Genomic DNA, 24,584 nt, shown 5'->3' on the forward strand with positions numbered 1-24,584 from the left:
CAGCAGAGAGTGTCCTTTGACTTGGGCCAGCAAACAACTACCCAGACCACCCTAGCAACCACATAACATCCGTTTTGAAAATATTAGACTCTGTATAGCAGCGCCCTGACATCGTGGTGACGAATGTTGAAGGGCAAGCACAACAAGGGGATACTAAATTTCTCAGCCGATACCGATAGCCGATTATACAGAATGATATTGGCCGATACCAATAGTTTGGTTTTTCTTATGGAAAAAGAAATCTCTCCAAAATAATGCTGCAAACTATACATAGAACCCTCTCATCTGGTATGCTATAATATTGGTTGCAGTTAACACTCTGGTATTTTATACAACTCAGGTATTTTATATAACCCAGGTATTGAAACACTGAGTGATTACATGAGACAAGATACGGATTTCGGTAAGTTGTACTGTGTCTTTCAACATACCTTCTGATGTTCATGCATGTTTTTTCGAGCTGTAACTTGTATTAAAATGGAAGAGATGACTTGTGCTCTGTGCTGCTGCTTGAAATGAGGCGCTATGGCAATCTGTTTTGTCACATTTAAAAGTGCCAAAACAGCATTTATTTTTGGAATTTTGTGATAAAATTGACAGAATTTGAAAGCTGAGACTTTTTGTTTTAGAAGTAACAAAGCAGAGCTATTTGCGATTATTGGATGAGAGGCGCGCTATAAATAATGTTTAGTGTAGGGAAAAACTGTAGACCTGGCAACCCTGGCTTAAACTACGGGTGATTCATAGGGTCAAATAAACCCTGCTTTAACGTCGCTATTTTTTAAAAACTGATAATGCTATAATGCTAATGTTATTGTCGCATTACCTTGCTTTAAATTCAAGAGATTTTTTTCACACACAATGAGTTGCAGTCGGACACGTTTTTTCGCACCCTTTTGATTGACAGGATATAATTGGCCCTGATCATCGGCTGTTTTTAAACAGTTGGCTGATAGCCGATAGTGAAAATAATAGCTTTTATTGGCTGATACCGATTATTGGCCGATGCATTGGTGCATCTCTAAAAAAAAAACCCCTGCAAGAACTAGAGAGACGTTTTTATAGGTTGAACTGCTTTTAACTTGAGCGCTATGTTGTGCACAAGAAGCTGCAGTAGACATGCAGTGGTCCAATCATGTCCATCTAGCATGTTTACATGGAAAAACTATATAGAAAAGCAGCGTGGCCTTCAAAAACAAGTTCTGTAGGAATGGCTTCTAATACTGTCTTTAGAAAATCTACAAATGCAGTTTTCAAAAGGAGAAAGATAAAAATCCCAACCTGTCAGAGCTTTAAGCGTTTGGTAGTCACCCTCCACGGCCTGTCTTGTGACTCGAGCTTCCCTTCTCTGTTATCACATGTCTAAGGAATACTTTTTGAAGGGCTAAATCTGTTGTTTACCCACAGATGCTCTGACTAATGCAGTCACTGCAGGAGTGATAAAGGATTGTGGAAAAATAATTGACAGCACAATGGACTTTTTGGAGTATATTTGCTTTGAGCATCTACATAAATGTCAACACAGGGTGCCAATGCCCAATATGTACCCTTTCAACACATTTCCAGCCAAAACAATAGGTTCTGCACTTGACAAATTTACTGGTCTCGAGAGTGCTGAGGGTGGTATAATGTCGACACCAAGTAAAGTTTTTAACATAACAACCGACACAAAACAAACAGTGTATTCTCATTATAATAAACAAAGCACCTTAAACTGGAAATATGAGTTGTAGTGATGCAAAATGCTAGGCAGCTACTTTAGCTACTTTATTGCTAAATTCAGTACTGAGTACTTTTATTTATAAATAACGTTTGACGGTTGCATCAAAAGCAGCTTGTCATGGCATAAACACTCATTACCTCCCTACAGATAAACATGCCACAAGTGTTATGTAGGAACGTAGTCAGTTATGTCATCACTTCGGCTCTCAAGTCAGTGGAAATTCCATTTGAATGGAAAAGGGGTAACCTACCCACAATTGGTCTTTCATTCATCCAGCTAATCAGTTCCAATAGTTTGTGAATACGCCCAGAGTTTGACTGTAAGTCAACACATTGCTTCAATTCCCTCAAATTGAATGAGCCTGAAGAAAGAGGTCATCAGAATGCAGCAGAGCAGGTCACTGTGAAAGCTTAGGAGCACGTCGGCTGTCGTGCTTTGACACTACTGTATTTACAGCCTGTAAACAAAGGTAATCTGAAATCTGTTCATTATATAAAGCGATCATGTCTCTTCAGAAGACTTTGATTAAACCACTTGATTCATATGGATTACTGTTACGATGTGTCATGCACCTTTTGAAGCTTAAAAGTATATTGATTGCCTAGAATTTCAATGGATAGACAAAAAATATTAATAATATTAAAAATATCAATATGCCATTTTTCTCCTGTGGTATCGAGTATTGATATTTTTCAAGGTATCGTATTGTATAGAAATTCCAGTATCATGACAACACTACAGGTAACCAAAGGGTTGAAGGTTCAAAGCCTGCAATGGAGATCTATGAATAATTATGATTGTGATATGAGCAAATTGAAATTAAATGTAAAAAAAAAAAAAAAAAACTTAAATCAAATGGAAACGTACCAGTACATTTATTTCTTTATTTTGTGCACATTGTAAAACCCGCAGTAATTCAGTAAAACATCTATTTATCTCTTTATTACTTCTATAAATTGTGTATGCTACATATTGGCCTTGATATTAATAAATGAAATATTGATATCATGTTAATGCTACACATATGATAATATTGCAAATAATCCAGTGCCAGTAGCTATCTGGTTGACACGCCAACATAGTAGGTGACAGTATCCACCTTATTTTGCAACATGGAAGTTAGCTATTTTCTGTGAATGTGTGAGACTTCTGATTCATTAGCCGCAATAGGAAAATAACTATAAAAATATCAGTGTAGTAAACCAGTGTGTTTGTAACAACGACAATATGTTAAAATAACATAAGAAATATCGGTTTGGAATATCAAACAGCATAACAAGCTGTTTTGTACAGCTAAAATAACTAGAAGGGGATGACACCGGATGCCTTAAACATTCAAAATAAATTGACTAACACCTTAATGCTGGTTGCCATTTGTCATAAAACAGAAAAAAAGACATTTTTCAAAATGTCTATAGCTGAAAACCTGATATAGTGACAGCACTATTACATATGTTGATTATATTTGTTTATTTGTTTACCTGCAGGTCTCTATGCGTACACTGCCTCCCTCTGGCAGATGAGTAACCAGCGGGGCCTGACGCGTCGCAGTCGCACGGCCAGATAGTCCCCTGCGAGCGCGGCGCGTCCCCCGGCTCGCAGCATGCCCTCCACCAGCCGGGCAGGGAGCCTGAAGGACCCCGAGATCGCAGATCTCTTCTTCAAGGAGGACCCCGAGAAGCTCTTCACAGACCTCCGTGAGATCGGTCATGGCAGCTTTGGCGCGGTCTATTTTGTATGTTTTTATACAAGATATCTATTAAATAGGATTCATCATTTTAATGCATGCTATAGTACATTATGAAATGTTTGGGAGATTCAGTTGTGAAATATTAGATGTGTATCATGCTCAGGCACGGGATGCGCGGACTGCAGAGGTGGTGGCCATCAAGAAGATGTCCTACAGTGGGAAACAGTCTAATGAGGTCAGTTTTCCAACATTCCACAGTCATTACATACAGTCATGCAACAGTTTGGTTGTGGATTCAGCTTTTCCTTCTGAGGGTGGGCATAGAAATGATTGCATTACACTGCCGGTCAAAGATTTTTTTTCATGTTTGGAAATAAGCCTCTGATGCTCTCCAAGGCTGCATTTATTTCATCAAAAATACACTAAACACTGAAATATTGTGACATTTTATTACAATTGAAAATAACTTTTTTGTTCTATTTTAATATATTATAAAATGTAATTTATTCCTGTGAAGGCAAAGATGAATTTTCAACAGCCATTACTCCAGTCTTCATTCTTCAGCATCTCATGATTCTTCAGAAGTCATTCTAATATGCTGATTTTGTGCTCAAGAAACATTTCTTCTTATTATCAATGTTAAAACTGTTGTGCTGCTTAACATTTTTTGTGGAAACGGTAACATATACCATTCGAGAGTTTGGTATATTCGGGTAAGCAGGATATATCCTTTATAAATAAAAAGCAAAGAAATTAATAATAATAATTTATTCAGTAATGACGTCAAATTGATCAAAAGTGACAATGAATAAACACTATTACACACTATAAAAAAAAATTACAAAAGATTTCCATTTTAAATAAATACTGTTGTTTTGAAAAAATCATGATTTCCACAAAAATATTAAGCAGCAATTTTCAGCATTGATGATAATAAGAACTATTATTAATAATTGAGTACCAATAATAACTTATAATAGAGCATCATGTCAGCACATTACAATGATTTCTGAAGGGTTGTGTGACACTGAAGACTGGAATAGTGGTTGCTGAAAATTCATCTTTGTGTCACAGGTATAAATTACATTTTAAAATGTATTAAAATAGGAAAAAGTTATTTTAAATTTTTTTTTTTTTTTACTGTAGTTTTGATCAAATGCAGCCTTGGTGAAAGACACTTGTATCAAAAACATGGAATCTTAATTATTCCAAACGAATGTATATTTTAGTCTCTTTGTTTCATATTCACAAACAACTATGGCTTGGCTCTCAAACAGTGACATGTCTTAGTATCATACAAGCAAATTAAAGTCAATTGTTGAAGTCACATTAAGTCTCCTGTAACACCTCAGATTGAAGCGAAGCACCAAGGCCATTCATACTTTAGCTGGTGGCAGCATTTCCTTTTGTAATTTCAGATTAGCAGTAATCGGATTACACATAATCTCTGCAAAGAATCCTTCAGAAGCTTTTAGGACTGACTTTCTTTTTCAGGACCTGTACTAGTAAATCAATATGTCCAGTCTGCTCATGTCAATAGTGGATGCAGTGATCCAGTGGAAAATTGGAATTCATTGTAGGCTTTTCTGGACGATTTGAAAGAAGACTGTTTGATTTGATGCTTTCTTCTCTTTACTTAGAAATGGCAGGATATCATTAAGGAAGTCAAGTTCCTCCAGAGAATACAACATCCAAACAGCATAGAGTATAAAGGATGCTACTTGCGGGAACACACAGCATGGGTAAGATCTCTATCTTTTTCTTTTTCTCTTCTGAATCACTCATTCTTACTATCACCCTTTGGCATTATATGTAAGTGAGTACATAAACACAATAACCATTTTATCTTCATGATTCATCTTTTCCCTCCTTCTTCAGCTGGTCATGGAGTACTGTTTGGGCTCAGCCTCTGACCTCCTTGAAGGTGAGATGCCAAACATTTGGCTTAATTTGGAAGCATGATCAGTATTTCATCCAAAATGTGGGTGTTTATTTTATTTATTTGTTTATTTTTTCAAAAATCAGATAGGATAAAAGCAAAGCTTTAAAGGCACAATATGTAAGATTTTTGCATAAAAAAAAAACACTAACACAGTGTTATACATTTTGTTTACTGGTGCACTTTCATTATCCCAAATCTTTCCAACAATGTTTAAATCCAGAGAAATTCGCAATTTTAACCAGTGTAACGTCCCTCCTAAATGGCGTCATTCTCGGTTGCCGCTTTTACTGCCGTAAAAACCATGGCGACACAGTGAGTCTAATGAAAAAATGAGAGTTGTAGCATCTAGCACGCCACTCTTTTGTTGTTTTGCACAGTTGTCATGGACCACAATTATTTGTTATCGTTTGCAGCAGGTTCTGTCGCCAAAGATAACTCCAAGAAACATAAATGTACAGGTGAATCAACTGACCCGAGAATAGTTTTGGACAAGAGGAGAAATAAAACGAGGATCAGTATCGGTGTGACATTTCCTATAGGGCTGCGCGATATTGGAAAAAACTGACGTTGCGATATTTTGTTTTTCTACGCTATATATTGTGATATGAAAACAATTTCACCAGATGATTTGAATAGCTCTATTTATAAAGAATTAATCATTCTAGGATGATTGGGGTGATTTTGTAAGTGAGTGAATATGCATAGAAAATAAACCAATTACAAGCATAGATAAATACTAGGGCTGAGACAATACATCGTTTCTCGATTCACGATATAAAGAATCTGGAACGATTCTGATATTTTCCGATGTATCGCAATTCTCTCCTGAATGGATTCTGAGCTTAGTTTTTTAACAGCAGATGGCACTACGTGCTTTAGAAACCGATCGTACTCTGCTTGCTTCCAGGACACACCACTTAAACCTAATTATTCATGAAGTTTGAAAAGGTTGAAGCGAATTACAAGGGTGTTCGCAGTGGGCTGTGTTTACATTAATCTCGTGTCATAAAAGCATTCTGAGCCAATGTGCAAATATATTTAACCACTTACATGACTAAGCCGAACGCACGATCGCTGTCCAGTACTTTTCTTCGTGAGCCTTTGTGTGCGGTTAAAAACCAGCCTAGAGCGCCATCTGCTGTTAAAACTAAGCTCAGAATTGATTCGAGAGGGAAAATATCAGAATCAATCCAGAATCATTGTATGTATCGAGAATCGATGTATTGTCCCAGCCCTAATAAATACAATAGAATAAGATACACATGAAATACGGAGTGCTTTATGTTTTTCTAGGTAAATCTAACTGTATTCAGGTACAGACATTGAATAATCAAATGTAAAATGACCTGGCATAGTCTTCACTGTATAAATGAAATAAAATTAATTAATTAATACAATTTATCTTTGTCAAAGCTACAAAAGTGATTTTTTGATTGACACAAACAGCTTTGGCTATATTAGCCTGCTGTCACTTTAAGACAAATGCACAGATCCAATAATGATACGCATCCATTTTCTTTCTCAATTATTCACAACACATAAACCGACTGTTTACGTGGATACTCGCTGAGATGGGCATTTTGACTTAATGTTGCGTGTCCGTGACTTGTTGTCACACATCCTGCAATGTGACTATCACGGATGCGCATATCGCGATATTGATGTTAAAATGATATATCAAGCAGCCCTAATTTCCTAACGCTGTTTAACAAGTCTATGGCAGTGTAATTAAACAGTATGTGTTATACATACACAGTAAGTCAGCCTTTGGGTATGTTTAAGTGTAATTTTAGTATGATTGTTTTGAACACGTAAAACTGCGCTGCATTACCCCACCATTTAATTTGACAAATAAAGTGACATGTATGAGTAATAATTTAGCATTAAATATTACATTACTAGCGGCTAATTCATTAGAATGAAAGAAAATTGTGTGATCAAACGTAATGGTTATAAAACTTTTTTCATTACCTCATCCACGAACTTGATTTGTGAGTCCTGTCAGATTGATTTCCATCGGCAGTGTATCTTGATATATCTTGAATGCAGTGTACATCACTTTGGATAAAAAGTCTGTCAAATGCGTAAATGTAATTGTAAATCATTGTCACTTTGATGAACATGCACCTTTACTGTTTTTTGCTTAGTTCACAAGAAGCCCCTTCAGGAAATTGAGATTGCAGCAATTACACATGGTGCTTTGCAGGGCCTTGCATACCTTCATTCCCATAATATGATTCACAGGTTAGTGGATTTTAATTTTTTGATGTTTTTGCAAAGTGCGTGCTTGTGCATTTAAGTAGTGTTGGGAGTCGAAAACTGGTTCCACGGGAACCAAATGAATTTCATGACATTGGTTCCGCTAATAGCTTTCGAACATTTGCATTCTTGCGCTGAAGACCGGAATACTCTGGGAGGGTTTCCTGCACATTTATTCAGGTGTGTCACAGTGCAGTCTCAAAAGAAATGATGTTTTAGCAAGTTTGCATTGAATTAAAGGGTTAGTTCACCCAAAAATGAAAATTCTGTCATTAATTACTCACCCTCATGTCGTTCCAAACTCGTAAGACCTTCATTCATCTTCAGAACACAAATTGAGATATTTTTGATGAAATCCTGGAGGTATCTGACTCCTCCATAGACAGCAATTTAACGGCCACTTTCAAGGTCCAGAAAGGTAGTTAAGATATCTAAAAGTAGTAAATAGTCAGAACAGATGATTCTTATGGTCACAAAGTCTCACAAATATTTAAAGTTACAATGAAACGCAAGTAGTAATAGATTTTGTAATAGTCAAACTGATTATGGAAAAAGAAAAAGTGTAGAACGGGGACTGTCAAAGAAAACTACCTCTAATGTTGACCATTCTGTGTATATTGTCATCTTCACTCAGGGATATCAAAGCTGGGAACATCCTGCTGACCGAGCCTGGACAAGTCAAACTGGCAGATTTTGGTTCTGCCTCCATCGCCTCTCCAGCCAACTCTTTTGTGGGGACACCATATTGGTGAGCACACTGAGTATCTCTGAGTAATTATGACTCCATTCACACAGCCTGGTTATTAACACACCCATCTCCTCTCAGGATGGCCCCTGAAGTGATTTTAGCCATGGACGAGGGACAGTATGATGGAAAGGTTGACATCTGGTCTCTTGGGATCACCTGCATAGAACTAGGTGACAAAGAAATGCTGCTCATCGTGAATTAAATTGTGTGTCTTTCACATTGTGAAAGTCTCTTACTTTACCTCTCCCTTTTGCTGTAGCGGAAAGGAAGCCTCCTCTGTTTAACATGAATGCGATGAGTGCCTTATATCATATAGCACAGAATGAGAGTCCCACACTGCAGTCAAGTGAATGGTAAGTCCTCTATCACAGGTTTTCAATCTTTTATATGCCACTGAACCTCAAATATGATCAGTCTCATGCAAGGGACCCCATCCTAAAATGTACTAAAGTACTGTACTATTAGATGTATTACTTATTTATATCAATTTACTTATTTACTTGTTTGACTTATTTGTTTAGTAATAAAAAAATCAGACATGAAACTAGTGTTGTCTTTAGTAATGTATAGCGGAGGGTTTCATTCTTTTAGAAGCCACAGATACCCAAAATATGATATTCTCATGCAAGAGACCCCATCCTAAAATTTAAAAGGCAGCTATATAGTTTCCAATGACCCAATTTATACGGTGTAAAAATTAATATTATAAATATGCATGAAATATAATGTGGAAAATATTTAGTTTCTATTCGTTAAATTATTTTTCTTTTTGTTCTACTTGCTATGGTATGGTACTAAATAAATCTATGCTGTTAGATTTATTTATTAAGATCATTTTTTTAATTTGTTAATCATGTTCTTATTTAATTTTAATCTTATTTTATTATTTATTATATTGCATTAGGGCTAGGAAGTAAATCAAATATTGGGGTGATTTTTGCACACTTTTTATTTGACCATTTTTTTCCATGTGAATTGCGAGTTTTAAAAGAAGTCTCTGATTTAAACTTGCAAAATGGCATTAGTTCAAATTGAATCTTCAAAATGAATCAGTTCAAAACAATTGGTTTATATCATCACTCAGAAATGTTCATGTTCAACTGTTTTAGTAAAAACTACACTGCTCAAAAAAATTAAAGGAATACTTATTAATCAGAGAATAGCATCAAGTCAGTTAAACTCCTGGGATATTGATCTGGTCAGTTAAGTAGCAGAGGGGGTTGTTAATCAGTTTCAACTGCTTTGGTGTTAATGAAATTGACAATAGGTGCACTAGATGGGCAACAATGAGATGACCCCCAACACAGGAATGGTTTTACCGGTGGAGGCCACTGACATTTTTTTTCCCTACTCATCTTTTCTGACTGTTTTTCACTAGTTTTGCATTTGGCTAGTGTCAATGTCACTGCTGGTAGCATAAGGCGATACCTGGACCCTACAGAGGTTGCACAGGCAGTCCAATTCCTCCAGGATGGCACATCAATATGTGCTATTGCCAGAAGGTTTGCTGTGTCTCCCAGCACAGTGTCAAGAGCATGGAGGAGATTCCAGGAGACAGGCAGTTACTCTAGGAGAGCTGGGCAGGGCCGTAGAAGGTCCATCAGCAGGACCGGTATCTGCTCCTTTGTGCAAGGAGGAACAGGATGAGCACTGCCAGAGCCCTACAAAATGACCTCCAGCAGGCCACTGGTGTGAATGTCTCTGACCAAACAATCAGAAACAGACTTCATGAGGGTGGCCTGAGGACCAACGTCCTCTAGTGGGCCCTGTGCCCACTGCCCGGCACTGTGGAGCTTGATTAGCATTTGCCATTGAACACTAGAATGGGCAGGTCCGCCACTGGCGCCCTTTGCTTTTCACAGATTAGAGCAGGTTCACCCTGAGCACATGTGATAGACGTGAAAGGGTCTGGAGAAGCCGTGGAGAACGTTATGCTGCCTGTAACATTGTTCAGCATGCCCGGTTTGGTGGTGGGTCAGTGATGGTCTGGGGAGGCATATCCATGGAGGGACGCACAGACCTCTACAGGCTAGACCAGGGGTGGGGAATGTTGATCCTGGAGGGCCATTGTCCTGCAGAGTTTAGCTCCAACCCTAATTAAACACACCTGAAGCTAATCAAGGTCTTCAGGAGTACTAAAGTTACAGGCAGATAAGTGTTTTTTTTTCAGGGCTGGAGCTAAACTCTGCAGGATAATGGCCCTCCAGGATCAACGTTCCCCACCCCTGGGCTAGACAATGGCACCCTGGCTGCCATTAGGTATCGGGATGAAATCCTTGGACCCATTGTCAGACCCTACGCTGGTGCAGTGGGTCCTGGGTTCCTCCTGGTGCACGACAATGCCCGGCCTCATGTGGCGAGAGTATGCAGGCAGTTCCTGGAGGATGAAGGAATTGATACCATTGAATGGTTCCCACGCTCACCTGACCTAAATCCAATAGAACACCTTGGGGACATCATGTTTCGGTTCATCTGACGCTGCCAGGTTGCACCTCAGACTGTCCAGGAGCTCAGTGTTGCCCTGGTCCAGATCTGGGAGGAAATACCCCAAGACACCATCCGTCGTCTCATTAGGAGCATTGTCAGGCATGCATACAAGCACGTGGGGGCCATACAAACTACTGAGTACCATTTTGGGTGTCTGCAATGAAATTTCAGCAAAATGGACTAGACTGCTGCATCATTTTTTCACTTTGATTTTCAGGGTGTCTTTGAATTCAGTCCTCTAGGTTGATAATTTTCATTTCCATCAAACGATGTGGCATCCTTTCATTCCTAACACATTACCCAGTCCATATCAGTATAAATATCCAGCACGATATTTTCCCCCATTGAGATCTGATGTGTTTTCAAAGTGTTCCTTTAATTTTTTTGAGCAGTGTATATGTAGGCAAAAATTACTGTTTATTGGTGCATATAAATGAAAACTTTTTATATTCTTTTAGTTATACAATTTTAAATCTACTTAACTAATGTATGTTTGGTAGAAATGAAGGTTCCTCTGATAGAAGCCATTTTAAATTACCCTTTTTAAGTATTTTTAGAGCTAAAGCATGAATAATCAATATTTATAATAAATATGAAAAATATTGAGCAATTTCTGCGTTACTGAGTCGATTAACCTGCTGTGTTATTCTCTTTCCTCAGGACGGATTATTTTAGAAATTTTGTTGACTCTTGCCTTCAGAAAATCCCCCAAGACAGACCACACTCTGAGGATCTGTTGCAGGTGTTTACTTTGCATTGAATTATCAAGAAATTTAAATAACCTTTTTTTTTTTTTTTTTGTTAGTTTTAATAATCCACCTGAATAATTAAGAGTTAACTGCCTTATTTTCTGCACTCTTTGCAAAAACCATAGCATGCATTCGTCCTGCGAGAGAGGCCAGAATCTGTTCTGATGGACTTAATTTTGCGGACAAAAGATGCAGTCCGAGAGCTGGACAACCTGCAGTATCGCAAGATGAAGAAGATCCTATTTCAAGAGGCCCACAATGGGCCGACCACTGAGACCCAGGAGGGAGATGAGGTCAGATCTCAAACCTTCCCTAGTTCCAATACTTTAACATTAATTGGCTCATATATAAATTCAAAAGTCTGAGCCAAACTCAAAGAGTGTTCAAAAAGTTAAAAATCAAATTTAAAGGTACACTATGTAACTTTTGGCCCTTTAGCGGTTAAAAAACAGAACTGCATGCATTTTGTGGAAGAACATTGTTTTGATTGTGCTTCGGCTCTGCGTGACTGTGCGGATGAATATTGTTATCCTGCTGCTCATAAAACATTCACTACTAGGCTTAAGAGATGTAACCAGTTTAGATGGAAAGGATCTCAAGCTGATTAGCTGAAGATGTTACTGTAGCTTTACCCATTAATAGACACGGTACTTCCTTGAAAATAAATACTAGCACAGCACTACAACAAATAAGGAAATTACCTTACACAATAAATAATGCTTTATAATGAACTCTGTTAGAGAGCTACATATGGCAATTTATCTATTCAATTAAATACTTTACTCACCTGTTGAGTAATAAAAATGTCATCTCAACATTTCAAATCCCTAATGTCTCGCCATCTCTGAAAAGCCAAGCCAATGTTGATTCTTGTTTTATAACAAAGCTCTGTCGCACTATTTTTTTGCCAGCAGCCTCTCCTCTGTCCAGCGTTTATTTATTTATTTATTTATTTATTTATTTCAAATGCATGAGTCCCCGGAGGTTTGAGATTTAACTGCTTCATGTCAGCCTTTCTCACTGGTTAAGACAACTAACCTATGCCACTCCCACACCATACATGCATCAAAGTAGCCACTTTTCTCTATTTATGGACAGGCAAGTGATACGTGTATGCAATTTCCAGCGAAAACCATCCCGTCAGGTTTAAAATATAAACATTTATAATAGGCTTACCATAGTAAATCAGAGTTAGACAAAAACATGTTTTGGAAGAAAAATTGATGAATTGACTCATTTTTAAAATTGTTAATTTTGAACAAAAAAAGTTACATAATGTACCTTTTAAAATGGGACACTTTTGGAAAAAGGTCATATGTTCTTGGTTACTTTTGAAGCACATGATAATCTTTCAAATCTTGGTGGATAACAGGTTTTACACAAACTTGTCAAGTTTATGCAGTTTATTGTAATAAAAAATGTTCAAACTCTGTGATCTCAGTCTTTTTGAGCCTACTCTGTTTTTTGATCAAAATATATATATTTTATATATATATAGATATTACTGTGAAAAAAGTTTCACAGACAAGGCCTAAGCTAGTCCTGGACTAAAACGTATGTTTGAGCTGTTTTAACTGAAAGTAGCTTGCACTGACATATCTTAAAATATGTCAGAGCCATTGTTTTTTCCTCAAGATGCACACCACTAATGTATTTTCTATGGTACGTTTATAAAAGCTACTTAAATACCTTAATTGAACTAAGGCCTAATCCTGGCTTAGTCTAAGCCCTGTCTGTGAAATCAGGTCATTATTACTTATAATTACAGAGCACATAATATTACTGCTATGCTCTGAACTGCTATTTTCTGTGTGTGTGTGTGTGTGTGTGTGTGTGTGTTCAGGAGCCGGAGCACAATGCTGGTCGCACGGGCACAGTGAGCAGTGTGGGCAGTAATCAGTCCATTCCCAGCATGTCGATCAGTGCGAGCTCTCAGAGCAGCTCAGTGAACAGCCTTCCTGATGCTGCTGACGACAAAAGTGAACTTGATCTGGAGAAAGACCACACTGTTATGTCTAACAGTTCGGTCATACACCTGAAGCCTGTACGTTCACATACCTCTTCCTAAAATATTACAGAAACTTTCAGGCCTTCCTTTATAACCCAGAATTGTTATACTAAGTAACTGTGAACAGTGAACATACATTTTCCTGTTTTTGTGTCTATCAGGAAGAAGAGGAAGTTTACCATGGGGATCCTGAAACGCATCCTCGTCCCTCAGAAGCCCAGGCAGCACCTGCACAGCCCCCGCAACGCAAACACCATCGCAACCGTGAGCACTTTGCCACCATCCGCACAGCCTCGCTGGTGAGCCAGTCAAATTGGATCTGTACTGAAATGCTTCACAATCCTACAGTGTCCACATTGGATTTGTCATTTTAAAATTGCTCATTTTATAACTGATAAACCGTTGCATTGGTCGCTTCCAGTATAGGCAGTGTAAAATGTAAAACACCACAAGAATGTATTGTTTACGCCCAGTCTCAGGTTTTTGAAATGTTCAACATTTATTACATTTGTCTTAAACCATGATAATTTTTATTCATCTTCCCTCTCCCTCCATTTCCTTGTGTCCCTCCTCTTGCCTCTTTCAGGTCACACGACAGATGCAGGAACACGAGCAGGACTCTGAGCTGAGGGAGCAGATGTCCGGTTACAAGCGCATGAGACGGCAGCACCAGAAGCACCTTATGGCCCTGGAGAACAAACTGAAAGCAGAGATGGACGAACACAGGCTGAGACTGGACAAAGAGCTGGAGGCCCAGAGGAACAGCTTTGCCACTGAGATGGAGAGACTTGTGAAGAAAAACCAAGCAGCCATTGAGAAAGATGTAAGTGCACGCGAGGCATGTCACATGATCTGTCTAGACCCAAGCACAATCATTGGGTGGCTTCTATCATAAAGATGCAGAAAGTAATGCGGAAGTCCTGAAAACTGCTCAGAAACTGGGAATTCCCCTCTTCCTCTTATGCCATTCCAACAGTTACTTAACCATGTAATAATATTTCACATGCACAACATGGCCAAAAGTATGACACCCCTTTCTGATTAACTGTAAGCGAGGCCCCTCAATTCCAGTGAAGACAAATCTTATTGTTACATCAAAAAATGACGTTCTAGAGAATTATGTGCTTCCTACTTTGTAGTAGTCCTTTTCTGCTTCATCATGACCAAGGCTCTGTACAAAGCTATTTTTTATATTTAATTTATTTATTTATTTTTCCATGAATGTTGTCTTGAAGGCCAAGTCATTTGCCAATGATGAGAAGAAATTCCAACAGCACATTCAAGCCCAGCAGAAGAAAGAGCTTAGTAGCTTCCTGGAGTCACAGAAACGAGAGTACAAGCTACGCAAGGAGCAACTGAAAGAGGTATAGGCATATTCAAGCACGGCTTTTTGCCCACCTATGAATCCACCAATTGTGTTTTTCATCTTGGCGTAATTCTACCTAGATTGATCTTTGTGCATGGACAGTGCAAATGAATCAAGACAAGTGAAAAAGCCGGATTTTGGCATGGTCAAAACAGCTGAAAACTAGAGAGACACTGAAATTTCGGCATCCGAAAATACCGAAAATGAATTTTTGTTTTTGGCTGAAACCGTTTTGAAGGGCCAAAATCATTGACCGAAACATTGACATTTAATTAGTACTTCACTAATGGTGCATTTAGGTTGTCAGTGCCTTTTTTGTGCACACAACATGGATAAGCTACAAAATGTAAACTTTACTATTTTTAGCACAAAATAAACATGCCTGAACATCAGAAGGTATTTTGGAAGAAACGGAACAAGTTTCACAAATATGTCTTATGTAATCGCTCAATCAGTGAAAAGACATCAATAAAACAGCTTATAAGCAATGTTACATAATGTTACATTTACCTCAGGAATGCAATTCAATGTCTGTAGCTTGTTAGAAAAAATAACTATAGATAGGAACATTTTGCTAAATGTATGTGCTATATTACATATTATAGGTTTACTATTACATACTATATTTTAACATGTTGTCTTCATTATTTAATGTATGTTTGAATAAATCTTCCATAAAAATGTAAATTTCAACAAATTGAGAAAACATTATTATATCATTATTTAAAAAGCTAATATAAAACTGCCTTATATGCAATTTAAATGTTTATATACAAATTTGTTTGATTATTAAATCAACTTTATTTTTAATTTTGGTTTTTGGTTAAATGAACATTTTTTTACTGAAACCAAAATTGAAGTTAATTTCTCAGAATCACTACTAAAAAGTCTTGTTTCCCTATTGTTCAGCCATTTGACAGTTTTCAATATACATCCTAGAGGATAAGAGGGAACATTGTTACTTAGTAGATTCAAGTAGATTGTGAATATAAATTATAAATTCATATATAAATATAAGTAGCTAAATATTTATTTTTATTAAGTAAGTATTTCCGCTTAACCTCCTATTGATGTTTTCCACACTGTTTAGGAGCTAAATGAGAACCAGTCCACCCCTAAGAAGGAGAAGCAGGAGTGGCTGTCGAAGCAGAAGGAGAACTTTCAGCACTACCAGGCAGAGGAGGAAGCCAACCTGCTCCGCCGACAGCGCCAGTACCTGGAGCTGGAATGTCGGCGCTTTAAACGCCGAATCCTCATTGCAAAACACAATGTAGAGCAAGACCTCGTGCGGGAGGTAGAGTTTCTTATCCTCATGACATAGCTGTCCTAAATAGGATTGTAACCAATGACTATTTTGAAAATTGACTAATCTATCCATTGTTTCTTTGATTAATTTAATTTAAAAAAAGACATTTTTATGTCCTATATTTTTATTTCCAAAGAAAACAAATATAATGACAAGAGATTTTCTTTATCCAGGAACTTAATAAGCGCCAAACGCAGAAAGATCTGGAACATGCCATGCTGCTCCGCCAACATGAGTCCATGCAGGAGCTGGAGGTGAGGCAGCTGGGCACCATCCAGAAGATGCGTACGGAGCTGATCCGCTTACAGCATCAGACTGAGCTCACCAACCAGCTAGAATACAACAAACGCAGAGAGCGAGAGCTGCGCCGCAAACATGTCATGGAGGTCCGGCAACAGCCCAAAAGCCTTAAGGTGTGTTTCCTTTTAGTCTATGCTTGTTTTTATAGTGCATACTAGTCTTGTGGGGTGAGTAAGCCTTTCCTCCTCTTTGATCTGCATCAGTCTAAAGAGCTGCAGATCAAGAAGCAGTTCCAGGACACGTGTAAGATCCAGACACGGCAGTATAAGGCCCTGCGCAACCACCTCCTGGAAACCACGCCCAAGTCTGACCACAAGGCTGTGCTGAAGAGGCTGAAGGAGGAGCAGACACGGAAATTAGCCATCCTTGCTGAGCAGTACGATCATTCCATCAATGACATGCTTTCCACACAAGCTGTGAGTCCTGCCATGTTATGTGTATATCTTCCTATAAAGCCGTCAAAGAATTTGAACCAATCACAAATTTCAGATGCAATTACTCCACAGCATTTACTTGTGGGCCTATGAAATGCAAGAGGTGAAAATATGTTATCCTAATTTAAATGTGGATAATGTGGCATCTCTTGCCTTTTACGCACTGGTTCTAAATGTAACTCCACCTCCCATCTTGCTCCTCAGCTGCGATTGGACGAGGCACAGGAGGCTGAATGTCAGGTGCTAAGGATGCAGCTGCAGCAGGAGCTGGAGTTGCTAAATGCCTATCAGAGCAAGATCAAAATGCAGACGGACGCACAGCACGATCGTGAGAGGAAAGAGCTGGAGCAGAGGGTTTCGCTGAGGAGGGCTCTTCTTGAACAGAAGGTATGTTAACTGATACAAATCCAGGCAGCACACTACAGAAATTACAGGGGGAAAGTTTTTGACGTTCCAGAATAAGAATTAAAGCTATAGTTCACCCAAAAATGAAAGTTCTGTCATCATTTACCCTTGTTTTCAAAATCTTTTTTTTCTGGGACAATACAAAGGTTGAAAGTTCTGAAGCATTTACAAAGTTTTGAGGAACATCTTAGCCTAAATTCATGTCCAGAATAAAAAGAAATTTAAAAAAAATCACATCACATTCACTTACTACTTGTGAAAGAACATTAATGATGTTGATTTTTGAATCTGAATACAATATTATAATAAAAATAATGAAAAAAAATTGTAGATTCCTCAAAAATTTCTACTTTTATGTTCCATGGAAAAGTGCATACAGGTTTAGAATGACATGAGGGTCAACAACTGACATGGTATTTTGTCTAAAGGCTGGAATACACTACATAACTTTTAAAATCTGAACACTAGGCATCAAACACTAGCTGACTGAGGATCACACACTAATAGACTTTAAAGTCGTTCCAACAACAACAAACTTACACTGAACCATGCCTGTCGTTGCTTGGAGATGCATGTTAAATGACAACGATGTGTTTTAATTCGCCTCAAAATATCAAAGATGTTTAATGTCCTCCAACTGGATGGAACATAGACTGTACAAAAATATGGACGACGCACCTCCACTCTCTTTTATTGTAGAAAAGTGAAGCTGCCAATGTCCCAATACGGCACTGACATCTTGTGTTGATTCGGGGTGTGCGCAGTAGTGAACTCGGGACCTGAGTCTGCGCAGTAGTGAGCATGAAGTGTAGAGAAGCTCAGAGAAGCTGTTAATCACAGCTGTCAATCATGATGTCACAACCCCATTTTTTTTATAGCATCAAATAACTAACTAAAACCAAACTTATTTAAAAAATAACTTACATCAGCATGATTAAAAACTACATAATGACAGAAACCATTTTTGGGGAAAAAAAAAAAATATTCGAAGTGTAATTTAACCCTTTCAAACCTGAGTTTAAAATATTCTAGCTGACCCCCCCAGAGTGAGTTTTTTTTTTTTTTAAGGTGACCGTTATTTTAGAATGTTTCCCTTATCGTTTCCATGGCGACGTGTCATGCTTGTCATGTAACACACCGCAGCCACAATAACACTGTATGACAGATGTATCACTATTATTTTGTTTTTCCTTTTTTTTTTCAATTCAATTCACATTTATTTGTATAGCGCTTTTCACGATACATATCGTTTCAAAGCAGCTTTACAGAGAATGCATGTCAACATTACAATTTGGAGACTGCAGTTAGCTAATAATGTAATAATTTAGGCGATTAACATACAATCACTGTTAGCAGTTTAATTGGAGGTAGAAGCAAAGAGCTCCTGGAAAAATGAATTACATATTAACAATAATTAGGATTTATAGAATGTGAATGTGCGTGTTGATCCAGATGTTGCATCTTCTGAAGTCATCGCAGGAGTTGGCGCCGTCTCTTCCAAAGTTTTAGTCATCTGAGGTCTTCTTAAGAGGCTGGATCCAAACTGAAACTGATGTACTCTCTAGTCACCTCGGGAAGGGCGTCCCGAGGTAAAACAGAAAAGCAAATGGAGAATAATTAGCATAGCTGCTGTTCATAACATTAAGCAAAGATAGTCATGTGCAATTGATCTGATATGAGATGGATTATGTGAATGCTTGGCTGAAGAGATGTGTCTTTAATCTAGATTTAAACTGGGTGAGCGAGTCTGAGCCCCGAACATTATCAGGAAGGCTATTCCAGAGTTTAGGAGCCAAATGTGAAAACGCTCTCCCTCCTTTAGAGGACTTAGCTATCCTAGGTACAACCAGAAGTCCAGAGTTTTGTGATCTTAAAGAGCATGAAGGATTGTAGGGCGATAGAAGATCGGTTAAGTACACAGGAGCTAAACCATTTAGAGCCTTATAGGTCATTAGCAGTACTTTATAATCGATACGGAACTTAATAGGTAACCAGTGAAGAGATGATAAAATTGGTGTTATATGATCATATTTTCTTGACCTGGTAAGAACTCTAGCAGCTGCATTTTGTACCAATTGTAGCTTGTTTATTGAGGAAGCAGGGCAACCAGCTAGTGATGCATTACAGTAATCTAGTCTAGATGTCATGAAAGCATGAACTAACGTTTCTGCATCAGAAACAGATAACATATTCCGTATCTTAGCAATGTTTCTGAGGTGGAAGAAGGCTGTTTTTGTAACATATGAAATATGATTTTCAAAGGACAAGTTGCTGTCTAATATAACACCCAGGTCTTTAACTGTCGAGGATGGAGTAACAGTACATCCTTCTAAATGCAAATTGTAGTCTGAGAGATTCTGTGTACAGTTTTTTGGCCCAATAAGTAATACTTCAGTCTTATCTGAATTTAATAGAAGAAAATTACTAGTCATCCAGTGTTTTACTTCTTTAACACACTCTGTCAGATTGGATAATTTAGAGTTTTCATCTGGTTGTGTTGAAATATATAATTGAGTATCATCGGCATAGCAGTGGAAACTAATTCCATGTCTTCTTATAATATTACCAAGTGGCAGCATGTATATTGAAAATAGCAGAGGGCCTAACACAGATCCTTGAGGCACTCCATAATTTACTATCGTTATCTTAGATTTTTCCCCGTTTAAATAAACAAAATTGTGACGGTCTGATAGATACGACCTTTTCTATTTAAAATATTCAAAACGTTGCTTACCATGTCATCAACTATCTGATATTCCAATTCTCAAATATGTGTAAGTGAGTGTGTTTTGTCATTTAAAAACCTATATAAATGATCTTTATCTTGATCTATAATGCGAGATTGTCGCTGCCATCTTAGAGTCCTGTCAGTCGGATTTACAGCACGTGAATTCATCAGTTTCTCCCAAAATACATGCAAGTAAGTGGCTGGTGAATTGGAAGAATAATAGAGTAAACTTTATAGTTACTTAGGCTCACTATGTGTGTCTGATATGAATAAACGTCGGTAAATTATATTTGAATGGATTGTTATTGCTGCTTCTACTGATGTCTGACATCAGTGTATATTTTACAAACTCTAAAGGTACTGTTTTACTGGTGTATGTGTATTTAAATGTCTGAAACCTTAAAAAAAAAAAAAAAAAAAATTGTGGCTGAAAACACTGCATAGTTGTGATATATGACAAGCGCTGAGCGCGTCCGTCTCGCAGCCAAAGCGTGAAAACACAGTTCTGGCAGTTATGTGACATCACTGAACGTCCTAAATCCCATATGTGGGAACGTACTGCTCAAAAGGTTAATTGTTTAGTTTGTCTCACGTCCCATTAAATTACATGGAGAGGGTGGGGTTTATGACCCATACTGGGACCAACCACCTGGGGGCGATCGAGACGCTTTGGCTTCACCTTTCAGGACTTGTGCGGCACACTTGGAATGGAATCATTGTCTAAAGCTTAAAAAAGTCTGTGCTTATCATACAATACGCAATTTTCTGTGCAGTCTCTCAACTCTGACAGACAAGCTCTGACTTTCAGCACACTCCAGACTGCAAATCGAGGCAAAAAACACTGTGTGGTGTATTCCAGCCTTAGCTATCCCTGCAGTAGCTGGGAAAATGTCATGTCATCATTGAAGTGTTACCTGATTCTATTTTGATTTTGATCAGATTGAAGAGGAGATGGTTACCCTGCAGAATGAGCGATCAGAACGAATTCGCAGTCTGTTAGAGAAGCAGGCCCGGGAGATCGAGGCGTTTGACTCTGAAAGCATGCGTCTGGGCTTCAGCAACATGGTGCTCTCCAGCCTGGCTCCGTCCGACGGCCACAGCCACAGCTTTCCAGGGGCCCAGAGTAGCTGGGGTTCCCAGCATGGTGCAGGCTCTCAGGGGTCACACTGGGGAGGGCAACATAGTGGCAGCCAGCACGGCCACCACCACCACCCAAGCCACAGTGGCTCTATCCAGCAGCCCTGGGGTCACGGCCTGTCTTCAGGGGGACCGCCCCCCTGGGGGCACCACGGGTCTGGAGGCAGTCAGCGCTCAAGTGGGGGAAGCAGTGGGCTACGGAACAGTCCCCAGGCAGTACGGCGGGCCACCACAGGGGGCCGCAGTGAGCAGGGGATGAGCAGGAGTGCCAGCATCGCCTCTCAGATTTCCAATGGCTCGCACCTGTCCTACACGTAAGATCCCCCGCTGCTCACCCACAACACTTGTCTTGGCCCAAAATGCCATAGGGGAAGGGATAAAGGGGCACCATGGTCTTTTTTTTTTTTTTTTTTTTTTTTTTTTTTTTTAACATCCATTCCTTTATTTCTAGTCCTCAAAATATATATTTTATACACATGGCAAGCACAAAATGCATTCACTGTAGTTCCAGTTACAGAATGTCAGCCAGAAAGGGCACTTAAATGTTCTGGCAAGTTTAATCAGCTAGAATCCAGAATGACAAAGTCATTTTTGCAGTGATGCGATGTGCATTTTAGAGCAAGTTAGATTTGAAATGAGAATGTTAGTGATGGTAAGAATGAATAAATGAATGCTGTGTATTGTATGAAAGTCTTTATGCAGTGGGTTTTTATCATGGTCAGGTTGTTTTGGCTGGATTCGTTGCAAAGAGTGGGAGTTGAATGCATATGAATCCATGTTTCTAAAGAAGTTATAGGAAAACAATTGCAAATATATATATGGTTTAAAGGTTGGATAGCAGAATGTGAAAGAATCAAGCTTTACAGTGCACTTGATTTTGTCTAGCGTAGTCTTTTATAAAGCACTAATGTTTTAATGTGTTAATAAACAGTATGCTCTTTTTGTGCCAGAACAAATTTTAACTATGAAAAGATACTGTGAAATGCTAGGAGTATTATTTTGATTATTGAATTATCGTGATTTTTTTTTTTTTTTTTTTTTTTACCATCACACTTTTGCCATGCATTGCCAACCCTTCACTAAAAACAGTGTGGAGAGCAGGATGCCATTTTGCTTTTTGAAAACAAAGCGTAAAACTCTGATAGCAAGTGTATGAAAAGATTTGTTCCATTTCTATATGCCAAAAGGACATAGGTGGTTATAAGGTAGGTGTGCAAAATGACTATATTAATGTGAAGGTACTTTAAGGGTCTTGAAAAGTGGGGGTGTCTTGGACTGAATATGTGACACTGAATAATGACACCTTAAACAGGTTTTGTTATGTGAATGTACATGAGCGTTAAAGCATGTTGGCACGGTACAACTCCACTCCTGCATAACAGTATGGCAAAAGCTGTTGTTGCATATTAACGTTCGTTTTAGTCTTTTGATTTAGTGATGCCAAAGGTAACAATCACAACTATGCAAAAGGAGAATAGCCTGTCACATTCACACCTTCTTTCACTGAGCTTAACATCACAGAAAAGCACTTTACCATCCCTTTCTATTCTTAGTTGATCACTACAATCATATACGAGCAGATCTCCTGGACCTCGGGTGCCCCCTCCTCCCCTTTCTTAGGCTGGGTTTAACAAGAGCGTGTTGTGTGGATTTTAGGGTGGGGAGGTCTAGGTTGGGTAGGCTTGAGACCGCTGAATGTTTTTGCTGGGCGGGTGGGTGCCGCTGCTGTCGTCCCTGCAATGCCTTGGTTTCTTCCACACCCACCCCAGAGCTCCAGTGACTGCTGCCCACCCTCCAACCGAACACTTGTCACAGCATGTAGAAAAAAAAGTGATTAAAAATGCAATGGAAAACAAGGTTAGATATCATATAAAACATTATGGTGGAAGGGTATACAGCCAGAAGACAGCTTTAAGTGAGATGTATAGGAAAACATTTGTGTATATTGTATATTTAGAATTTTGAATACATGAATAAATTGAAATCAAGAGAGAGACCCAAGTTAAAACTAGACTAAAATTTAATTGCCTGAATGTGAAGATAAAATAAAAAATAACTTGGTTTCTAATATTGATTATTTAAAAAGAGGAAAAAATTATATATATATACACAGCATATTCTCAGAGGTGTCAAGCGAAGCCAAAAAAGATTTTATTTTCCCCGCAATTAGATTCACACAGAGGATATCACTCTTTATATGGATTTTTCCATCATCCTTTCTTTGCTTCTTGCTCTCCTTGCTTTCAAAGGTATCAATTACCATATTCACTCGTGCCAGTACTCATGTTCTGTTATCTGTGAACCAGCAGTGAACTTTAATCTTCTGAAACATAAATGCCATTGGTTTTCTTTTGTTTCGGGCAAAAAAAAAAAAAAGAGAAACATTTTCAACTGCCATCATGCCTATTACAGAAGAGCTTCAAAAACATTTTTCCAAGAAAAGAAAGTGCTGTCTACAATATCTATCAATTCTAAACACTATTTTGGCACACTTCTGGTATATGCATGGGATTGCAGATTTCATGAAGTTGCCTTTCTCAGTCTAACTAAAGCAATTGAGCCAATGCATCGCCAATTCTAAAGATTTGGGCCAAATGTAACAAATTAACATGAGAATATATATAACATGCCAATTATCTAATAACATTCAGTACTCTAATGGAATCACTGGACCAGAGGAACAGCCATAGACTCAAAATGTGATCTTTTTGACATTGAGTTTACTCTTGCAAACAGGGTCATGCAGTATTTTCCAAAGGAGAGCGGTGTGCCCTGTCGTATGAGAGTAGATTTCTTTGGAAGCTCCTTGTTTTAATGAGCCTTTGAATAAGTGTGAAAACAACAAGATAAATAATATTCAAAGAAGGTGGTACATCTCTGTACAGTGTGTTTACCAGTATTTCAATCATTTTCTTTCGATGGTCATTGTCTCATTTTTCCTGCTTCAACATTACCATAGCAATCCATATATAACCTGTATTAAAATGTATAGATTGTGAAAAACTGAATGTTGGAGAGATTACAAAAGTTGTTATGGCTATTCATAACAAAAACACTTACAATAAGTGAATTAAAAAAATATAAAAATTATGAACACTTAAGGGGACAAATGTAATGTTTTGTTTGTAATTACTCCTTTTGTTGGCAGGGGGTTACTGGACAAATAAATCAACTGTAATAAAGTAATTTTAGTATATATTGGTTTTGTCATTTTTATCTTTTAATCCATTTTTGTATGTTTCAAATCTAAGTGTACTAGAAAAGTGTATTCTTTCCATTACATCCTTTTCATGATCAGTGTT

At 38.1% G+C, this 24,584-nt stretch overlaps 1 protein-coding gene across 3 annotated transcripts in view; it reads left to right on the plus strand.

The window, feature by feature from the left end:
* The window catches only part of taok1b (TAO kinase 1b), a 33,295-nt gene extending 8,817 nt beyond the window's left edge, over nt 1-24,478 (plus strand). For all 3 annotated transcript variants that reach the window (XM_051877031.1, XM_051877032.1, XM_051877033.1), the window contains exons 2-20: nt 3,211-3,458; nt 3,577-3,648; nt 5,054-5,155; nt 5,292-5,337; nt 7,503-7,599; nt 8,249-8,362; nt 8,441-8,532; nt 8,622-8,715; nt 11,510-11,591; nt 11,724-11,891; nt 13,442-13,642; nt 13,768-13,905; nt 14,193-14,429; nt 14,842-14,970; nt 16,063-16,266; nt 16,452-16,691; nt 16,782-16,994; nt 17,217-17,399; nt 21,085-24,478. In XM_051877031.1, coding sequence (XP_051732991.1) covers nt 3,327-3,458; nt 3,577-3,648; nt 5,054-5,155; nt 5,292-5,337; nt 7,503-7,599; nt 8,249-8,362; nt 8,441-8,532; nt 8,622-8,715; nt 11,510-11,591; nt 11,724-11,891; nt 13,442-13,642; nt 13,768-13,905; nt 14,193-14,429; nt 14,842-14,970; nt 16,063-16,266; nt 16,452-16,691; nt 16,782-16,994; nt 17,217-17,399; nt 21,085-21,600 — 3,060 coding nt within the window. In that variant the 5' untranslated portion in view covers nt 3,211-3,326 and the 3' untranslated portion in view covers nt 21,601-24,478. The remainder of the gene's footprint in view (nt 1-3,210; nt 3,459-3,576; nt 3,649-5,053; nt 5,156-5,291; nt 5,338-7,502; nt 7,600-8,248; nt 8,363-8,440; nt 8,533-8,621; nt 8,716-11,509; nt 11,592-11,723; nt 11,892-13,441; nt 13,643-13,767; nt 13,906-14,192; nt 14,430-14,841; nt 14,971-16,062; nt 16,267-16,451; nt 16,692-16,781; nt 16,995-17,216; nt 17,400-21,084) is intronic.
* Nucleotides 24,479-24,584: the final 106 nt, after the last annotated feature.

Source organism: Ctenopharyngodon idella, chromosome 21 (assembly GCF_019924925.1).
Source record: "Ctenopharyngodon idella isolate HZGC_01 chromosome 21, HZGC01, whole genome shotgun sequence".
Taxonomy (NCBI): Eukaryota; Metazoa; Chordata; class Actinopteri; order Cypriniformes; family Xenocyprididae; genus Ctenopharyngodon; species Ctenopharyngodon idella.